The 22,735-nt window shown below is 38.6% G+C and overlaps 2 protein-coding genes across 2 annotated transcripts; one reads left to right on the top strand and one right to left on the bottom strand.

Moving 5' to 3' along the window:
• The first annotated feature begins 1,710 nt into the window (after positions 1 to 1,710).
• Positions 1,711 to 8,708, top strand: LOC120334872 (protein downstream neighbor of Son-like). The gene is made up of 6 exons (XM_039402387.2): positions 1,711 to 1,925; positions 2,099 to 2,208; positions 2,445 to 2,553; positions 3,009 to 3,275; positions 4,688 to 4,865; positions 6,007 to 8,708. Exons 1-6 carry the CDS (start codon positions 1,799 to 1,801, stop codon positions 7,202 to 7,204), a joined length of 1,989 nt encoding a protein of 662 aa, XP_039258321.2. The 5' UTR covers positions 1,711 to 1,798; the 3' UTR covers positions 7,205 to 8,708.
• Positions 8,709 to 12,441: 3,733 nt separating this feature from the next.
• Positions 12,442 to 22,453, bottom strand: LOC120331898 (uncharacterized). The gene is made up of 7 exons (XM_039399072.2): positions 22,381 to 22,453; positions 18,442 to 18,616; positions 17,830 to 17,945; positions 16,889 to 16,992; positions 15,440 to 15,513; positions 14,272 to 14,394; positions 12,442 to 13,122 (listed from the first exon to the last, which is right to left on the bottom strand). The coding sequence occupies exons 1-7, from the start codon at positions 22,423 to 22,425 to the stop codon at positions 12,491 to 12,493; spliced, it is 1,269 nt and encodes a 422-aa protein (XP_039255006.2). The 5' UTR covers positions 22,426 to 22,453; the 3' UTR covers positions 12,442 to 12,490.
• Positions 22,454 to 22,735: the final 282 nt, after the last annotated feature.

Below are 22,735 nucleotides of genomic sequence, written 5' to 3' on the forward strand. Positions count from 1 at the left end.
GTTTGAGTTATATATGCAAAAGTATTTTCCTCCATGTTATTGCCCGAGCATTTATTATTTTCCAATCTGTTGTATTCAATAGGCTCGGCAGTGTGCTGCATCGTGCTAAGCGTTAGGAATACCTTCGCCACTTCCCCCTTTGATTACCCTGCGTGGGTTCGCAGGTTATGTGTGAGAGGATTGCTGGACTCCTCGCCGCCGTAGGGTGGTTCACGTAATCGCCTGTCGGTTACGGCTTCCTCTACCATCAAGTCCATGCTTTCGGAAACAAATAACTAGCTAACTAACCGCATACCCGACATAGGATAGTAACCAGACGAGAAGCCGTGGTTCGCCATATGATTACGCCGTCTTATCGGTTTTCCTCTCCCCGGGATAAATATGTAAATCCTATCCCATAATTACGGTACATTGTAAGCTCATTAAACAAACTAACTTGTTAGGTTATAATTTAATTTACACGTTTCTCGCAATAAATACTGTTACGTGAATAATATAATCGTGAAAACGGCTGTTTTGTCGCTATAATTCAGTGAGGCTACGCGGGCAGGATTATTTCACTCCGCGGGCCGTAGGTTGCCGACCCTTGTCGCAGGATATATGAAAAAATTATTTGTCATCAAGATGTGAAATGAATAAATGTTCAACTATTTCCATATCCACCTGAACGGAAGACCGTGGTTCACCATATGATCAATTAAGCGGTATTATCGGCCTTTTCTCTCCCCGGGATAAATATGAAATTCATAACCCAACATACGGTACGCTGTTGAGAGAACCGGTGAAAAGCGCGGATAAATTCATGCGGCTCACTTCTGACACTTAGTGGTCAAAATTTAGGGCGCCAAAATTTAGACCAATATAGGGAAATCCCCTGACATTTATTTCTCAAAAATTGAAGTATTTCATTTTTGTCCAGGCAGCTGGGGCTATAAAGAGTTACTGAGTCAGGAAGAATAGCGGCACCATACTGCAGTACTGCCATAAGTTAGGCTAACTGCTTAATTATGTACAAACAACCCCTCATTAGAGATTAAATTTTGGGAATAAAACAGCACCGCTGATCTGAGAAGGGCCATGCAATTTAGGATAGATCCGATAGGATAGGATTTACATATTTATCCCGGAGGAGAGGAAAGTATGGGATTAGTTATCGGTATATGGTTTGTTTTCGGAAGCATGGACTTGGTGGTGGAGGAAGCCGTAACCGACCAGCGGTTACGTGAACCACCCAACGACGGCGAGGAGTCCAGCAATCCTCTCGCACATAATCATCCCTGCATGGGATTTGAACCTGCGAACCCTCGCAGAGTAATTAGAGGTGCGGTGGCGAGCGTATTCCTAACGCTTAGCCCGTTGAGCCACACCGCCGCGCCATTTGAAATGCAGAAGGTCATGTAGAATAGCAAACAAGCAGACTAAAACTTATTCCAGTATTCATCACCATGCAGACATGTGAAAATTAAAGATAAATTTGAAGAACATTGTTATTTCTGTATTCACAGGCGAAGGAATTTGCCGCATTTAGCCAAAAAAAAAACTATTAAGCTAGGAGTCTCACAGAATACAGAAATAAAGCATCAATATCAACAGCTCAATAGCAAAATTAGCCAGTTAGACTACAGCAGTTATTAAGCTTCAATTGACTCTTATTTCAATATTTAATGGCTAAATCTAAAGCTGCCCATTTTATTTTCAATTTGTAGGTTTGAGTTAACTTATCACTTCTGCACTTGGTGCGGTATAGCTTTCTTCGATTATTTATACTTGAATAACAGCAATAGGCTACGTGTATATAATGGCTTCTGACAAGCCTGTGCAATGGCGGACACCGGATGGTGTAATGAGAAGAATACGACTCAGGAAATTACAAAGTCAAAACGTGAGAAGAGCATCGTTGTCAAACCTATCTCTAAACAACCAAGGTTAGTATTTCTTGACCTACAATTTCTCTGAACAAGGCTCGGCACTAGCGAATCTGATATGTCAGTATGTTGAAATTACAAATCAAAACAGAATAATGTTTGACGAAAATTGACTCAGCGGCATCCATTACACTAAAATGGACTATATTGAAATATTTTTAAATTTTTTTCAGAAACCTCTAACGCTAGTCCATTGCTCATGAAGAAAAATGATTCAGAAACTTCTTCAGTTAAACGTCAGAACCCATTTGCAAAAAAAAGGCCGGCTTCCGAAAGCGCAGATGTGAGTGTGTGTTATAGTCTATATGAGTATTTTAAGTTTCACAATATGTGGTTTTAACAAGTGTTTATCAACCTATCGCAATTGGGTCACCTGCAAATTTTCTTGGGTCGCTTGTTTTTTTAACAAAAACCTAAACATTTACTAATTTATTATCCAATAACTTTTGTTGATAAACATGGTTTTTCCCTGAATTAAAATAATCATTAGTTTATTCATATTTATTTCACAACTTTCAGGCAATCAAGAAGAGAATTTTATCTTCTTCAGAATACGAACGAAATGTTGAAAATATTCCTCAGAAAATACCGCTGAATCAGTCAGATGAAATTTTGAAAACCAATGAAGGTCTGTATGTTGTTTCATAAACATACAAGGATGTAATACCTATCTTAGTTGAGGAATACGCTCGCCACTGCGGCAGGTCCGAATCTCATGCGGGGATATTCATGTGCGAGAGGTTTGCTGGACTCCTTGTTGCCGTAGGGTGGTTCATACAACCGCTGGTCGGTTACAGATTCTTTCGCCATCAGGTCCATGTGTCTGAAACAAATAAGCTGGAGAGGATTCTTGGACTCCTCGCCGTTGTAGGGTGGTTCACATAAACGCTGGTTAGTTATAGATCCTTCCACTATCAAGTTCATGTTATGAGAACAAACGACTGACTAACTAATTCTATTCCTGACTGGTAACCGGACGAGAGGCCACAAGTCGCCATATGATTGAACTGTCTTATTGGGGATGGATAAATATATAAACCATATCCTCTTAACTTACCAAATTTATATTCCAACCACATTCAGGCACATATCAAAGCAATACCAACAATTCAAACTCCAGTCACATCATCTCAGACTCCAACCACCACAATTCCAACCAAACCGAAGCCAAAGATCCGGCAATGCCGTTTGTATATTTGGAAGAAGACTCGATCCAAGGCATATTTACTAACACAAGAACCGAAGCGAATACGCTGGTCGGATCAGAGACTTTACCAATGGATTGGACAATCAAACGTAAAGCTAGATTCCTGTCAAAGTCAACGTTCGCTTGGTGCAGTAGGATAAAAGGTATGTACCACATGTTGTCTTGGCTCTAAGTTTTATTTTTGAGTAAGAATTTTTTTGAATATTGAACTCTCAATTGATTATAATTGTGGGCACTCCCGAAGTATGTGAAACAAGATGGCAGACGCCAGAATGTGTACCAGGTTGGGATTAGGCCATAATTTTATTCCAATTTTCCTTATTTTAGTTCTATTACGAGTTCCAGGACTAGCCAAGTGACTCCTGTAGTATTTGTAACTAAAATTATGGCCTAACCCTAACCTGGTACCCATACTACGTTCGCAACGTTCCGATGTCCGCCATCTTGGTACCGAATTGTGTACAGTAGAATTGTGTTACCAAATCAATTCGTTTCGGAAACCGTTTTGTAAGTGAAGTTTCTACTGTATGTGGGAAACTTGGCAGTGCCTATTTTACCATGCCTCAATTTTTAAAACTTGCTAATGGCAAACATTATTGCAACTACCGGTATGTAATTTATGATGATGTCAAATGATTGTTTTGTATTATAAGTATAAGTTTATTTCGACTCCATAATCAGCATAACAATAAAATGATTGGTAAAAAAAAATAATTGAAAACTGATTATGGAATCGGGAGAGTTAACGAAACCTTAGATAAGGTTTAAAACGTACAGAGTGTATACAAGATGGAAGGTTTTGCCAAGAAGATGTGGTACGTGTTCACTCACCTAAAATAATTGAAATATTTCACACACGCACCCACACACACAACCATACAGAAGTTATAAATTACATACGGGTAGTTAAAAAAAGGGAATAAATAAAAATTACTTGCCACATCATATTTTTAAATTTATAACGTTATTACATTATTTTTGTGATCAACAGCATGTTGTTCAGTATCAGAGCATATTCTTGGGTCGCGAGATTCTACAAGAGAGTGAGAAAGTTCATTCCTTTCGTCAAACCATGAAACAAGCAAATATGCAAAAATATATAGATAATGAATTGACAGATAAACGAGAATTTCGGTCAGAGACCGAAGACTTATCGATCGAAAGTTAGGGGTTCCCCTAAAACAGCGCTCTTACTCCATAGTGACATCTTGTGTCCCATCACTAATTAATTAATAACTCGCTAATTATATGACATAATTCGCCCAAATTCAATAGGCTTCTGGTCCGAGATACGATGAATGCACATGCAAAATCTGGAGCAGATTCAATCTCGCTTTCATGAGATATCGCGTGCATCTAACAGACATACAGACAGACAAATACCTATCAACATACTTACCGATTAAAATCGATAAGTAATAAGCGTATGACAAAATTAGTTTTTAAAAACAATTTTGGTTGTTTGAAAACAGGTTGAGACCATTGGTCTGGAATCTTGTTTTCTATGAGAGATGTGAGACAAACATTTAAAATAATTAATTTTTTTCCTCCCCAGGGGCCGAAGAAGCAAATGCGATCACACAAGCCACTAGATGTCACCATAAGGTCATCGAAAGTAAACCCTACTTCGGTCCAGTTCCCGATAGCCTGCAGAAATCTTGGAGAATGGAATTGATGAAAAGCATCACTTATTGGCAACAACCATGTGTACCATGGCTCACATTGTATCCAAGGTAAGGGAGGATTTAATAAAGGGCAAGTTTATTTCGATTCCATTATCGGTACTCCTGAAGTATGTGAATTGTGAATAAAGATGTCGGACACCCAAACGTAGTGTGTGTACCAGGTTAGGGTTAGGCCATTATTTCAGGTACAAAAACTCCAGGAGTCACTTAGCAAACTCGTAATAGAACTAAGGTAGTCATTTGGCTAGTCCCTGAACTCGTAATAGAAACAGGGATTTATGTGGTGCAGGATAGAATAGGATTTTCACACTTATCATGATGTTGCAGAAAGGTCACGGATACAAAGTTTGCATTAATGATTTGCGGAATAATTTATAAAAGTTTTATGGTGCTCCCGAAGTATGAGAACCAAGATGGCGAACATCAGAACGTAACATGGGTAACAGGTTAGGCGATAATTTTTTTCCAATTTTCCTTATTTTAGTCCTATTATCAGTTCGAAGACTAGCCAAGAGCCTCCTGTAGTATTTATACCTAAAATTATGGCCTAACCCTAACCTAGTACACATATTACATTCCGATGTCCGCCATCTTGGTTCGCATACTTCGGGAGCCCCAGTTTTATTTGAAAATTTATTATTATTGGAGTCTCTGTCTCAGCATTGTTGAGTGGAAGTGCCTGAACTACGAGCCGTGAGTCAACTCTAGTCACGGGTCATCGGAATCCAAAGTCACTCTGTGAGTTACTGAGTTAGTCTTGGTAAATGGGGATTCCAACTAGAGCTGACCCAATCCTCCCCAACAATGTCTCTCATTAGAATAGGATCTACATATTCATTTAAAGGGGAGAGGTAAGCCGATAAGACGGCTTAATCATTATGGCGAACCACGGCCTCTCGTCCGGTTACCATTCCATGTCCGGTATGGGACTAGTTAGATATTTGTTTTTGGAAGCATGGACTTGATAATGGAGAAAGTCGTAACCAATCAGCGGTTTCGTGAACCATTGTTTGGTGACAAGCGCATTCCTAATGCTTAGCACGATGTGCCACATGCCCACAGCCATGACCCAAAAGCCTTCCATTTATTATCATGTGAGCCTGCAACAAATAATTTAAAGTATATTGATTTAAATTAATATTTATTTCCAATATCAGAAATTGTTTGCATAAAATATATTTTTTCCTAGATATGGCCAGCAGCAGAAACTCCATAACTCTGCAATGCCAGCGATTCCGCAAACCGAAGATGTTACAAAATCATTCTACGAAAACTGGGTAACATCGTTCAGATCAGCGTACCAGCTCGTACGAGAAAAAAGTTGTCCATATTTCTACGTTTGCGCGCAACAATATACTGCGTTGTTTCGAGCGGCGTCTGTTTCGGGGGAAAATGAGATCAGCTGTTTATTGACACCGACTACGACTGGTTTGAGACTGTCTTTAGAAAAGGAGGGAATCGAGTTTACGTTGCCGCTTCTAAAAACTAAAAAAGTGGAAAATACGACTGAACAGAATGAAAATAAAGAAAATGAACAAACCACCACAACTAGTGGTATAAACGAAACTGATAAAATCGAAGATCGAACCAAGGAGTCGCAATCAGAGGATGATGCAACTTGGGATATGATAAGTGAAAATATACAAATGAGCACGACGAAAGATTTACGACAAAACGCTCACACGGAAACGTCAGTTCGTAACGTAGTTTATGTCAAAGGAAACACTAATACGCAACTGCTTTTCAATTATCTTCTAAACTCGAAGAGCAGTATTCAAAGTTCAGGGGTTCAGTCCCACGTTCCCCCTACTATTTTATCCCCTGTGGCCTTCCAAGGTGCGAGCTTACAGAAATTGAGCATTCGTAGCGGAATTGCTCGCACTTTCACTGAAGCTTCCTTGAACCGGGGTCAAGGGTCATCAAACAGGGGTCAAGGTTCAAACGACGGACAAAATAAATTTTCATTGGACATAACTGGACCGCTTCTACCGCATAGTCGTATAGGAATTCTGGAATTGTTAAAAAAAACGCAAAGTCCGTCAGGATTCCAAGCAGCGTTTAGTTCGTCAATGTTTACGATGCCTTTCAACTCTTGTATTACTGAAAAAAAGAATTTAGAGAATGGAAAGAAAGGAATGATTGCTGAAAGTACTGAATTTCAGCAGGAACATGATGAAAACAGCCAGACTTCATTTAATCCATGCAATAGCTCCCCAAAAAAAGTATTCGGGAATAAAATTTCTGAAAATCCCCAATTATTGTCCAAATCTGAAAATTTTGGGTTATCTGATACTTGTTTGCTTCAATTCAAAAATGCTGACTCAGCAGATTTTGAATGCTTAAACCAAGTTACATTGAATAATAGTTTGTACACATGGAACACATAATGGGATTTTCATATTTATCCTGGGGTAAAAGAAAGATGACAAGAGAGCTACGCCCAAGTATATGGACACGTCTGTTTGCAGTACAGTACGATTTACCGTACCGTCAGATCACAGTCTACAAATATATTCACACCAAGCGAAGCAGTACAGTAGGACACAAAATGGCGTCCGATGTCCGCAGAACGTTTGGTGACGTCAAAGCAAACAAAAACAATCTTACAAAGCTAACAGAAATATTTGAAATAAATAAAAGTAATAGCCTTCTGGAGCAAAATTTCATCTTTAACCACTACAAATTTCAAAGCACTTGGTCCAGTGATCGAAGAGAAAAGCGGTTTTTTAATATTTCCACTAGGTGTCCAAAAAGTGTCGAAAAACAACAAGAACAACATAACAACAAAACGATCGTTATGTCCACTAAACATGTCCAATAAGACGACTTTATGGCAAACCACATTATGTCTTATTCGCTTACCAGTCCATGTCGGGTATGGGAATATTTCACCATTCATTTGTTTTTGAATACAAATACAACACAAGTGTAGGCTTTCGTACTCAATTGGTTGTACATTCACATTTGTTTATTGTCAGTGTACTCTCTCTAGACAAAAATAATTTAGAAGAACTTCAATTATGTGGAATTATTCACCTGCTTTTTCACATCTGATATAGTAAATTTATGATTTTATTAATAATTACAAATATTTTCATTCACAATTTTTTTTCTTGATTATTTTAACTGATATTCAGACACAAAATAGACTTCATTTAATTTTTAACTAACTTTATTTCAAAATCTGTTAGTTTTTTTTGAATACATGAGAAAATTAGTCGATCGACTGCCTCCAATCGAGACAAGTGTTAGAGGCGCTCACGTCCTCGACTTGAGTTGAAAATACACTGCCATTCAAGGTATGACCAACTGCCATCAGCAATATTTTAAATGTTCAATATTATGTACAGTTAAACAAAAAACTGCCAATCTATGCTTTTCTATTCAAAACAATCTTTTGCGCTCGCATAGTATTTGTACCAGGATGGCGCACAACCTGATAACCCTAACCTTGGTACACATACTATGTTCAGGTTGTGCGCCATCTTGGTACGAATACTACAGGAGCACCCAAGCTTTAGCATATCAGTGACTGCCGTTTTTTTTATCCTATAAAGAAGACCTCGTGTTACGCTGTGGCGAACGTCCACATCTAATTTGAATATGTAATTTTTACCGCATGCACTCAAACAAATCAGTCTGTGACTCAACTATGTTGAAAATTGGTCATTACACTGCCATCCAATGAAGTACCAACTGCCATCAGCATTATTTTTAACGTTCCTAGCAAGTAGGAAACCAAGTATTCTCTATTTTAGGGGTTTCCAACATTTTGGTGTTATGGATCCCTCATTTAGGAGCCCCAAAATAAATATACTGTATTGAAGAAAATTTTTTTTATTTTTATTTATCGTTTAATGTATAATGGTAGAATAAAATTACTTTATTCAATCTTTTTTACTTATCGATTAGAATCAGTAAGCATGTTGATTTGTCTGTCTGTTAGATGCACGCGATGTCTCATGGAAGCGAGATTGAATCTGCTCCAGATTTTGCATGTGCATTCATCATATCGCTGATCAGAAACCCAATGATTTTGGGCGAAATATGTCGAAAATTAGCGAGTTATTAATTAATTAGTGATGGGACACGAGGTGTCACTATGGAGTAAAAGCGCTGTTTCAGGGGATCCCGTAACTTTCGATTAATCAGTCTTCGGTCTCTGACAGATCTTCTCGTTTTCTTCTTTGTATTTAAAAAACATTCAGTATTTCAATAAGTAAACGGATAGCCCCCCTAGGTTTCTCTCACAGAGCCTTTGGGCTCCGTATAGGGCACTTGAGAGCCTTGGTACATGGACAGCTACCTAAATGTATGGACGATGTATTGTTGTTTTTCCTTATTCTATAAATGAGATATTGTGTTACGAGTTCCATTACATTTGAACCCGTGTACATTTAAACCTATTACATTTGAACTCACGATAATTGCACCTGCATACTATTGTACCTATGGAATTTTATTTTGTTTTAAGGATATTTGAACCCATACTAACCCTAACCCATGGGTTTTAGCACCCACATATAGATTGAACCCGCGGATATACACATGGGTTTAAATGTACGAGAGTTCAAATGTACGGTCACCTGTGTTACGCTGACAAATGACCACAGACCCATTTCACTATTTAGTTTACTATCATACCAGGGGTGTTCCCAGAAATTTTCAAAAGGGGAAGTTCTAAAATTTTTAATTGCCAAGTTAGATAGCAACAGATGGCGTTTCCTGGATTTAGAAAAGTATTGAGGGTCTAAAAGCATTTCAAGTCACAAAAAAATTGCTAGGTATTGAACTGAAAAATGACTTTTTGTGTATTTTTTTTTTACTTTTCAAAAGGGGGAAGGGGGGGGACTAATACAAATATGTCTATCAGCCCACATATTTTCAACCATTTGCATAGACTTTGTATGATAGAAAGCAAACTGCATTGATCTCTGCTATACAATATCTGGTAAGCAGTGTTAGTTAGATAATCCATACGGTACTAACCATCAATATCAGCAGTCTCTAACTCTGGAGCAGGGCTACTCAACTATTTTTATCGAAGGTCCGCAAACAAAACTTCAAAATTATTTGGGTCCGGTCTTTCCAGAACTGATATTTCGGCATCCTTAAACGAGCATTTCCTCGACCGACTAATGATTAGTAGCATATTAAAATTGTTTATTATAGTGTTATATTTCTTTTCGTATATATTCAAAACTATGAAAGTCATTTTATGATAGGAAATTCAAAAAGTGGGGCTAATGATCCAAAATAAATAATTAGGTGCGGTCCAAATCCAATACTCGAAAGGTCCGGATTCGGACCGCGGTCCGCCAGTTGAGTAGCCCTGCTCTAGAGTTCTAAATTTTTGAATTAGATATTCGAGCCTCAGGTGTCGCCGCTCGATGACCAGCTTTGGTTCCCCACAAGTTCCCTTCCCCAGTAAAACTGTAAATTATCATTTTGTCATAATTTGGGCTTGTGATAATTTTTTTACTGGTTGGAAAAAATAAACTTGACTTATTTATTTATATTACTTTCATTCGTAATAAACCTTTGAGCATTGGTCTATATTTCTATTTTTTTCTGATTTTGTTCGAACGTTGGTGCGAAATTCTTAATATATGAGTTTTGCGTCTTTGAAAATTTTTGAGGTCTATTGAGGAAAGCCGATAAGATGATTTGGTAGATTACTAGTAGAACCACGGCTTTACACAAAAAAGGGCGCAACAGAAGTATGTGCACTAATATGGAGGTAACTAATTTTGTATGTATGTATGTATGTTTATTCGTCTCGTAGAAGCAATGTAAAAGAGTAAGTAATTATAAATACTGAAGACGGGATGTATGCACAAGACCATATTGGCCTAAAAAACAAATGTGCAGCATACACCCCTTGTTCGCCTACGCTACATCAAGTTGTGTAAAGGGTCTGAAGCCTATGGGCAGGGGGTTATATTCACTTGGCCAACACAGACAGTCCCCGAACTCGTAATAGAAATAAAATAAGAAAAATCGTAATAAAAGTATGGCCTAACCCTAACCTGGTACACATACTACGGGAGTACCCAAAATATATCCGACATTACATTTAAATTTTCTTCCGAATGATTTTTCTTCATACATCAAACCGGTCATACATTACGTTCATTTCAACTAAAATGTCCCTTGACAAGTTATGTGTTAGGATAGGATAGGATTTACATATTTATCCCGGGGGAGAGGAAAGCCGATAAGACGGCTTATCCATATGGCGAACCACGGCCTCTCGTCCGGTTACCATTTCAAGTCGGGTATGGGATTAGTTTTACTGTATTGTTTGTTTTCGGAAGCATGGACTTGGTGGTGGAGGAAGCCGTAACCGACCAGCGGATACGTGAACTACCCAACGACGGCGAGGAGTCCAGCAATCCTCTCGCACATAACCATCCCTGCATGGGATTCGAACCTGCGAACCCACGCAGAGTAGTTAGAGGTGCGGTGGCGAGCGTATTCCCAACGCTTAGCCCGTTGAGCCACACCGCCCCGCCGTGTTTAAATCATGGTGTGCAACCTGTGGCCCACGGGCCGAATGCGGCCCTCACAAAAAACTTGTGCGGCCCATGGAGAAGTGCCAATTTTGAACGATGTGCGGTCCACGAAATAAGATTTTAATTTCGTTTGGTACGCGCGATAATTTCAAACCCATTTGGTTAGGAAACTTATACCGGTACCTGAGTCCAATTTATTATCTATGCCAGAGGTCGGCAACCCTTTGTCGCTCGCGGCCAAAATTAAAGGTTGCAAGTCATTGACTAGCCGCACATATTTTTAGAATGTTTAAAATCGAATGGATGAGTCACAGATCAGAAGTTAATATTTAAGCAGCGCGCGAAGACTGACCATTTGAATGTTTTTTGCGCTATTAAACCATTTGCACTTAGCATCAACTTTACTGCGTTTTGTTGTCATTTGTCTAAATTATATTCAAATTATAGGCTTATTAAACGAGTAATTGTGAATTATATACTTGTTACGGATCCGGCCCGCGGGCCGTAGGTTGCCGACCCCTGATCTATGCCTATGATGTTATAATGCCCTAACAGCTAACTTGTGCGAAGCGAACAACACGTCATAAGATCAATAACCAACTTTTTGTGCCTGTAGGATGAAACTACTTAGTAAGCCCATGTTGAATAAAGGTGCAACCCGCGGTTTCACCCAGTTATTTCTATCCTCGTCTATTAAGGTTACACGCCCCTGGTTTAAATTGTGCCTTGAAACCTTTTTCATTTTACTATTTGGGCCTCACTTAAAAAACGTTGCCAACCACTGGTCTACGACGAGTGTTCTCAAACTTTCGGCGTTATGGAGCCCCTGAAGAGGTTGACAATTATCAATGAAGTTTGTAAAAATTATCTGTCGGAACTTATAGATAACGTCATTGTTGAATTGCTGCTTTGTTGGCGGATTTCGATGCCCAATTTGCGATTTTTTTGTGTGGGTACGCCTAGAAACAAAAAGTTTGAGAACCGCTGGCCTATCCAGTTTATTACACGGTGAGTGAGACGTTGGGCATGAAATTGGAATCCTATACTTTAGTTTTCTACGCCAACATAGTTTTTAACCGTTGGCCGCCGTGCACGCTAGACGGAAAGAAATTTTTGTATTTGTTTTATTGGCAAATAAAAAGTGACAAAATAATTACGTCATTGTGCCGTCGAATGTAGTGACATCATAATGTCGTTTGTTCCTTGGTTGGTTCGTCTGTCATTAATGCCAGATCGGTTGTCCATTGATCCGTAGTTTTGAGCTGAAGAACTCGTCGAATCTTTCGCTTTCTGGCGAGGAGGAGTTTTCTTTTTACGTCTATTATCGTTTCTTCTTATTGAATTGCTCGAATATTTTCTAACAACCACGCTCCTACGGCTAGTCTTTCGTCGTTTTTTAGATTGTCGTCTTCCGATAGTTACGTCACTATGCTGTTGTCGTCTGCTATTCGTACCACGTGACACAAATGAATCGTTCGAAAGAGATTCGTAGACTAGTGGAACGCGATCAATGGCGGTTCTTGTACCGAAAGTACTGGATAAAAAAGAATTTTCAGTGTTTGTTTTGATTCCAGTAAATTTGCTTCTTGAATTAGTAGAAATTTTCTCGTTTTCGATTAAAATTTTCGTGTTTACTTTAGTTTTTCTGTTGTTATTATTATTATTGTTTGCGTTATAAAAAACATCATCATCATCGTCTATTTCGTCATAATAATCACTTGAAAAATTCGTCTGCGTCTCACTGAAGCGACTTCGTTCAACAACAGCACGAACTTCAATCTTGCTGGGACCTGTAGTGTAAAAATGAGGGTACAGTATAAAAAAAAAGTAAAAATTTAGGGTTTGAATCCTGATGGGGATCCAAAATAATCGACTTATTTTGACTTTATTTTGACTGATTTTGTGTGTGATGTAGGTGTAAATAGATGACGCCATGGCTACGTAATTTTTCAAAAATGTAAGCGACTTTTCGACTTTTGTCGAAAAATGCAGAAAGTAATACAGCATCAGATGTCTGGTCATACTCTATAAACCGCACCCATTTCATCCAAGTTTAAATCGTAATGAATAGCGAAAGAAACTATCCTGGCCTGAAAGACATTGTTTAACCTATATTTCTAAAATGGGGGTAACATTAAAATTTTCATAGATAATTTTCAATTGTTCTGCAGTGTTGATTAAAACACATAAGTGACATAGGCTACCTCAATATTGGCCTGGTTGAAATAAAGTTCTCAAGTAGCTTATCATCCTAAACCTCTTTATCAATGTTTGTAAGTATGAGAAATGTTGTAAATTATTCGTAAATTGCCCTCGATTAGTAATGAATATATTGAAACTTACTTATTCAATTTCAGATAACATAGAACACCAGTTTTGTTAATATTATTTTTTGCTACAGGCCCGTTGGGTAATTCAATTTGGCCCGCCTGATGTTGCCACAACCAAAGCAAAACCAAATTTTAGATGTTTTAGGTAAAAAATAGCTCAAGGAAGGTGAAGTATGCGAACCAAGATGGCGGACAACGGAACGTAACATGGGTAACAGGTTAGGGTTAGGCGATAATTTTTTTCCAATTTTCCCTATTTTAGTCTTATTATCAGTTCGAAGACTAGCCAAGAGCCTCCCGCAGTATTTATACCTAAAATTATGGCCTAACCCTAACCTAGTTCACATATTACATTCCGATGTCCGCCATCTTGGTTCGCATACTTCGTGAGCCCCTCAAGGAATTTGTTGAGATTGCGATCAAATTTAGTTCTGGCACGAGGCTTATTGTTATTTGCTTTTGCTAACACTGTAAATATTGGTCATAAAACTTCTCACGTCGCACATACATGGCCCGCCAGTCTAGGTGGGCAAATTTTTTGGCCCTTGGTCCCTGGCTTAGGGCTCTAAAAAGTATGACCAGCTTTGCTCGACGCCAGCACACCAGTACCTGGCATCGGTCGTTGGAACCCATGTAGATGCGCTTGACCTGAATGTGCAGGAGAAGTTTGATAGCTGGTATTGATACTTCCTGATGCGAGGATCGGAGTTGAAAGCTTTGGAAACACTTTGCCTGAAATGTAAATCAGGCTTGTTATGATGGGAAATGATTTCAAGTAATTATAGGAGAGGGAAAACCGAGTGAGATATGTATCTTTGAATTGGGCTGCGTGAGACTAACCCTCTATCTCACCTATATGCCTTCATGCTAGTGCAGGAGTCGGCAACCTACGGCCCGCGGACCGAATCCGGCCCGCGACGCTCTACTGAAACATAGTAACAAAACAGCTCTTTTGACGATTATATTCTTTACGTAACAGAATTTATTGTTAGACACGTGCAGACTAAATTACCTTATAACCTAACAAATATAAAATTCACAATTGCTCGTTTATTGAGCATATAATTTAAAAATAATTAGACAAATGGCAACAAAACGCAGAAAAGTTGGATCCTCATTCGTATACTGCAAGAATGCTGTAGCCGCAATAAACATGACTATTCTATCCAATTAAAGAGTCCAACTGCTTGTCTGAGCAAGTATGACTTTGGTCGGACGAAACGTTACAGAAATACATTCGTGTTAGTGTGTCTTAAATTGGATGATATAAGCATGTTGTAGAATCCCCGATTCGTATATATGTAGTAACCAATCCTGTCAGTGGCGTACGTTAGCATTCGGTTGTAAAATGTGGAAATTTATGACGTCACAATATATTGAATACAATTAAAAAAGCTCAAAAAGTAATAAAACGTAATGGTATCAGAAATAGCCGGGAAGGGGCTCAATGAAACAAGAAAGCTACGCTCAAATATATGGACACGTAGCGCGACCTAGTGTCAAACTCGGGTGACGTCATAGCACACACACAAAAAAACGAATTCCTTACAGTTTACCGAAATATTTGAAATAAATAAAAGTAATAGCCTCCTAGCGAAAAATTTAATCTACAAGCATTGAAAATTTTAAAGAGATTAGTCCAGTAATCAAAGAGAAAAGCGACTTTAAAAACGTATCAAAGAACAAGACAAGAAGAAGAAGAGTGCCAGCATAAAATGCGAAACGATTGTTATGTCCACTGACGTGTCCAATAAACTACAGTAATGACTTTATTTACCTGTGCTTGGTGTCGGGCTCGGATAACTCGTCATTCTCTGAGTTGCATTGTAATCTTCTCTGTGACGTAATAACCTGAACATTAATTTGTAATTTTCTGAAAATACTATAAAATTGAATTTTCGAAAACTCCTCAGAGGAGGACTATTCTGATGTACATGAAGTGAAAACATAAACACTAAGCATTTAATTTACCAATTCGCTACAGCAATTTTTATCGCCGTGGCATATATGACCTAGGGAAACGTTTCCCAATCCCTGGAGAATTTAAAAATTTTGGAGGAAGTAATTTCACTTTGTATTTTCGTGTAATATTACTATTTTTCACTTATTGTTGTAAAGAAAGGGTTCTCAAACTTTTGGTGTTACAGAGCCCGTGAAGAGGTTATTTATTGGACACGTAGTGGACACAGCAATCGTTTTGTTGTTATGTTGTTCCTAGTCTTGTTCTTCTTTGACACGTTTTGAAAAAATCGTTTCTCTCTTTGATTACTGGACCAATTTCTTTAAAATTTTTAGTGGTTGAAGATAGAATTTTTCTCTAAAAGACTATTACTTTTTTTCGCTATGACGTCATCAAAATTATGTGGCTCTACGTGTCCATATACTTGAGCATAGCTCTCTTGTTATTTACGGAGCCCCATAATGAGTTTATAAAAATAAAAACCCGCATTGTTGATCAGTGGCTAATTTCCCTGAGTAAATTAAAATTTCTCTATTTATTGACTAGAATGTACTTGCTGCTTTGTATTTAAAAAATAATTTGTATTCTTATGAGTAAACGGATAGCTCGCGGCACTGGGTTAGTACGGAGAGATTTGGGAACCTATGTTGCATTGGTTATATTTGAATGTGCATTGTGAACTATTCAAAATGTACAAAATCCAGAGTATATGAGATATATCAGTTATCGCAAGCAAATGTGCGTATCGTAATCGTAACAAATGCAAATAGGGTTTTTAATGCATAGTGGAGGAGGAATTATGAGCTTAAAATGGAGGCGAAGAAAGAACGTGTCAAAGAGGTTGGGAATCACTGGTGTAAGACAAGGCTATTCAACAATTTTTACCGAAGATCCGCATACAAAACTTCAAAATTATTTGGGTCCGGTCTTTCCAGAAATTATATTTCGGCATCCTTAAAAGCACACTTCATCGACCGGCTAAGGATTATCAGCTAATCAAGATTTTTTATTATGGTGTTATAGTTCTTTTCATATTGTAATCAAAACTATAAAAGTTATTTTTATGAGATGAAACTTCAAAAGTGGCGCTAATGATCGAAAATAAAGATCGTGGTGCGATCCGACTCAAATACTCGAAAGGTCCGGATTCGGACAACGGTCCGCCAGTTGAGTAGCACATATGTAAGGTATGCACATATGGAATGTAAGAAAACCTACATTTTTCAATCTTACAAATGACAATTCCCCAATAACTGGCGTACACACCTGCATTCATCGCAGTCACCCTGTCCATGGAACACTAGATTTGTTATCGCCCGATTCATCACTGGATCGCACGGAAAATTGGAGAGACTCTCTTTCTGTGTTGCCTGTGAAAAGAATACTTTATTTATTTCTGTGTGAGATTGCACAAAGTAAGCTGTAAGCAACCACTAATGAGATAAGATATACATATCAAAAGGAATCAAGTTAAGCTCGAACGCTTTTTTTAGTGATACAATGCTTGACTTTCTTACGAGTGCCACTGCTTGATAATCAGTACTGGTTTTTCGCGCGACCCTTAAACCTCAGATACCATTTTTACGTTGTGTTTGTACAAAGTGTATTTACATGATTGTGAAAAAAGAAAACTAATTACTGTCGCATCGTGCTAATCCTTAGAAATTTGCTTGCCATCGCACCTCTGATTGCCCTGTGCTGGTTCGAATCCCACTGGAAGATAATTATGTGTGACAAGGATAGAATTGCTGCATTACTCGCTGTGAATAGTTTACGTCATGCATACAACCTGCGGCCCACAAGAAAAACAGTGCGGCCCGCGTAGAAGGGCCAATTTTGAATGATTTACGGCCCGAAATAAGTTTTGAATTTAGTTGGATAAAGTATGTGTGAATATATAATTCCAATCCCTTTGCATTGCAACTTGCAAAGCCTGTAGCTGAGTCCAATTTATTATCTATGACGTTACAATGCCATAGCAGCTAGTGCGAAGCAAACAACGCATGTCATAAGATAAATAAACCTAATTTTTGTGCCGAAACTAGAAAGTCTATGTTAAATAAAGTTGCGGCCCGGTTCACCCAGTTATTTGTATCTTTCCCTCCTGTATTAAAGGTTGCACACCCCTGTTTTAGGTAAACGCTGGTCTGTTAGGGCTTCTCCACCAAGTGAGTGAAATGTTTTCTATTACTTTAGATTGTTCTTACCTTCAGTTCCATCTCGATCCTTTCTTGTTTACTCGATTTTGAAGCGTGTTTCCTCGACCTATAGTATTCTATGACGACACAAATGATTCCGCAAATTGTGAGGACAACCCAGATGCCTGGAAATATGGACAAATTTAGATTAAAATCATAATTGTCTCTTTTTTCTTCTTTAGGTGATCCCAAAGTATGTGCACCAAGATGGCGCAACACCTGAACATAATATGTGTATTCAGGATGTGTGTCACTTTGGTGCACATACTTCCAGAGCGCCCTACTTTAAATACCAATACTCATAATCAATTGGCGCAATAGTTGCGGAGAAAAACAAATTTTTAAAACAACAACAATAAGAAAACTAAAATAACAATTTAGCAAGTGCACCACATTTTGTGTCCAAATATGGCACTTGAGAATGAAGGGCATTGTCGATTGAAAATCTATTCCTTTTGCCTTTATTCCTCAGGGGAACATGTTTGAAAGCACTTTTTTTTCGCGTAAGTGCGCCATGAGTTGATTCCCTTATAATTTGACGCCGCATTGATAAAAAAGTTTGTGAACCGCTGCGCTATAGGTCATAACGCCCCAACATTCTGTAAAGCAAAATACACTCACCCAATACAACCCATCCGGGTACATACACTTTCACCCCAATAAGTAAAATCAGACTCATTGTAAGGAAGGCGAGATTCACAGCCAGATATAGAACGATAATCTTCCAATCATATTGAAGGTAGAAGCCGCCTCCGCTGCTGGACTTCCCGATGCGAAATTTACCGAGTTTTGTGTCCTGTATTATATTTAACAGAATATATATAAATTCTAAAAAAGGGGGTTTTGGTACTTCCGTATAGTATGCGTACCAGGTTTGGATTAGGCCATAATTTTATTCAGATCTTCCTTGTTTTAGTTTTATCACAAGTTCGAGACTGTCTGTGTTTGCCAAGTGAATATACCGCTACCCATAGGTTTCCGTCGCTTTACATACCTTGATGTAAAGTAGGCGAACAAAACTAGTTACCTCCATATTGCTACACGCACTTCTGCGACGCCGGTATTTTTGGGTGCAAGAAGGCGAGAGAAAACAATACTGGTTATCAAGCAGCGACACCCTTATTTAAATCTAACAGTAATGAATAAATCAAACAATGCTTATTAAAAGAAGTTTACGTCAAAATACGACGTCGAGGCGACCTGGCTATACCTAGAAGACGCACGATCCAAACGGAACTGGATAGCGACTTCAAGCGCCAATATGCGAGTAACCATGGAAACCAGGGGTGGGCAAGGTTTTCGGACCAGGGGCCAAGATTTTTGCCCACCCAGACTGGCGGGCCATATAAGTGTGACGTAAAAGTTACATTTCATAAACAATATTCACAGTGTTACAAAAGCAAAAGTGGAAAACAATAAGCTTCGTGCTAATACTAAATTTAATCACAATGTAAACAAATTTCTTAAGCTTTTTTTTTTAACAAAAACATCTAAATTTGGTTTTAGTTTGGTTGCGACAACATCAGGCGGGCCAGATTAAATTATCCAACGGGCCGGATTTGCCCGTGTCAGATGGAAACCGTAGCAGAAATATTCTGGGGGTAACAAGAAAAAACCTTCACAATGTACGATTCGCGATGTCTGCATTAAATTAACTGTGAGTTGTTCAGTTCTTTGACTGTAATGAGTTTGTTGTTTTTATTTCGTTTGTCGTTTTTTTTTAGAATAATTAGAGAATAAAAAAACAGACCGAAACATATTAAACCAAAACGGAGCATTCATACAGAATCACAAAGCGGTGTTAAAAGTCTTTGGAAGAGATAACATGAAAGTTTGATGAACCTACTGGTCTAAGCCAGGATGGTCCAAACCCAAGCCCGCGGGCCACATGTGGCCCGCCGCTTCATTATCTGTGGCCCGCGTCACATTCGGCGAGTAATCAATAAATCACATTCCGTGTTGTTTCGTAATGAAATTAATAAGAAAAATCTTCTGACATATTGTTACATCACTAATGTCACTGAATTGACTAGTGCAGGGGTGTGCAACCTTTTATTATTGGCGGGTCAAATACAATTAACTGGGTGAAGCCGCGGGCCGCACCTTTATTAAATTCAGGCTTTCTGGTAGTTGCAAGCACAAAAATTGCCTATATTTGCTATTGATCTTACGGCATTATTAGGGGTTCTTGCAGAAATAGTAGATTTAAAGCGCATAAACTTCTGAAGAAACTGCTATTTAAATTTTTTGTCACACCGACTTCAAACGAATGCAGTGAGAAACACGTTTTTGTAATATAAATCGTGTATTTTGCAACAGAGTTTTGCTAGCTTGTTTTGCTAATATAACTGGTATGGGCTTTGCGACGAAAAAGAATAAATACTCGTTTTGCGGGTACACCATTCGAAATTGTTATTTCTCCGCGGGCCGCACAACTTCTTCTTGCGGGCCGCATTTGGCCCGCGGGCCGCAGTTTGCACACCCCAGGACTAGTGTTATGGCTAGCCGAGGCATATAGCGAAGTTGAATGATGTGCTTGGCTAGTCTAAATTATAATATGGCTTTCTATCTTTTTGGTCGGGAATATATGCTAACAATATAGGCATCATAGAAAAATCAAATGCGGATTCTATTAGCCTGTGATGGCTATGTCTGATAACTATGTGTTTGCAAAATAAAAGTGTTTGTTTTGTATTGCATCGTTCACCTATTCTTGGCACTATTGTGGCCCGCAAACAATGAAAAAATAACCTTGGATCACCCTAAGTCTCTAAGCCAGGGGTCGGCAACCTTTTGTCGCTCGCGGGCCAAAATTAAAGGATGCAAGTCATTGGCGGGTTTCACATATTTTTAGAATGTTAAAAATCGAATGGATGGCCGATGAATCACATTATATCACACAGATCAGTAGTTAGATGTAAATCAGCGCGTGAAGACTGACCATTTGAATATTTTTTGCGCCATTAATTAAACCATTTGCACTTAGCATCAACTTTTCTTTGTTTTGTTGTCTTTTGTCTAAATCAGGGGTCACAAACTCAATTTACCTGGGGGGCGCCGAGACGGACCTTTCCCCGAGCATCTACTTCCTTGTTTATTCCATAACATGGGCTAATCAGCAAGGTGCAAAAAGTGACGTAACAATAGAATTTTTCGCAAACGCTCAGACACTTTTCACTCAGAAAGATTTTCAGGCATGTTTGTTTGTAAACATTACCTCGTTTTTGCATGCTATTTGTTAGTTTTGGGTTGTGTTTCAGAAATTCAAGTATGAATCAAAGAACTCAATGATCATTCTGATTGCTTGGGCGTCGTAGCTTAATAGCTGTAATCAAAAATTAGTTTAGAAATAGCTGTAATAGACTAGGCTAAACTTTTCTACCGGTACCGTACTGTTGAAAAAACAGGTAGTTGAATGTTTTGAATCAAAATGATGTCGTGAAACATATAACCCAGTTTATAGGGTTTAACTCGCGAAGCCACCTCTAAAATAAGCACCAAGAATTTGCAATGGTAAGGATAAGAAGTTTTCTTCGGGGTCAAAGGTCCATCAAATATCATGCCCACAGGTACGGTACTAGTAGGTTACCGTACCGCATATTCCTTTCGGGGGATAGATTATAAAATATTTTGTTTCGCTCTACTTGTCCTGATCATATATTAAATGCGTCAATCATTCTAACTGAGTTGAGTGATTTGCGGGCCGCACTAACATTAAACTTTCATACCCAGGCGGGGGCCGCAAACTATCGTCCTGCGGGCCGCAACTGGCCCGCGGGCCGCGAGTTTGAGACCCCTGGTCTAAATTATATTTAAATTATAATCTCATTAAACGAGTAATTGTGAATTATATACTTGTCACGTTATAATATAATTTAGTCTACACGTAAATTCTTCTGCGTAAAGAATATAATCGACAAAACAGCTATAATTGGTTGCTATAATTTAGTGAAGCGTCGCGGGCCGGATTATATTGTTACGCGAGCCGGATCCGGCCCGCAGGCCGTAGGTTGCCGACCCCTTCTCTAAGCCACTGGTTCTCAACAAGTGGGCCATGGCCCACTGCTGGGCCACAGGAGCATTTTTAAGTGGGCCACAGACGTATTAAAATTTCTAGAGTTGTCGAGTTAGTTAAATTTGGTGGTAACAGTAGTGGATAATGCAGTTTTTTTGTGACAGGGTGATAATTTTCTTCCAATTAATATTAAAAATGTCTATTTTTGCAGAAAGAATTCTATTTTTTTCTTGAAGTTTTTCCTCCGCATGAAAATGTTAGTGGACCACGGAATTTTTGTGCAGAGAAAGTGGGCCACGAATAAAAAAAGGTTGAGAGCCCCTGGTCTAAGCTATGTGGACCCCAATACGAGTTGAATAGAATCTAATTTACAAGCATGAAGTACTGACACGCTTACGTATCAGTGTCTGTCGTTTAAAGCTATATTGAGGAGAAGGTATGGAGAAGAAAAATGAATCGTTAAATTCGATTTTATAACGGTGACTCGCATCCCAATTACTGAGTTAAACGTTTCGACAAAAACAGAGAAAGATGAATATACTAACCCGGAATTGAGGCAACACTTGTGAGTTTTCATTCGGCTGAGACATATTGGGGCATTTACTGTATAAGTATACATAAGCTGAGAAAATAAAAATAAATTAATATTTTTCCCAACACGAAATGCACCCCTGTATTCCAGAATTCTTTTCAGCCTTAGTGCCTCCGCCCTTCTCAAGGCTTGTAATAAATTGAACGTCATTATCTTAGGAATCATTGGATGCTCACCCAAAGTATGTTATAGCAAGAATGGGTTACTTAACTGCCTTGTTGCTTATTAACACAGATATATTTCTATAACGTTTTTGTCTGCACAGAGTCAGACTTCCTCATACAAGCTTCATCTATAGTAAATCACTT

The sequence above is a fragment of the Styela clava genome, chromosome 1 (genome assembly GCF_964204865.1).
Source record: "Styela clava chromosome 1, kaStyClav1.hap1.2, whole genome shotgun sequence".
NCBI classification, from domain to species: Eukaryota; Metazoa; Chordata; class Ascidiacea; order Stolidobranchia; family Styelidae; genus Styela; species Styela clava.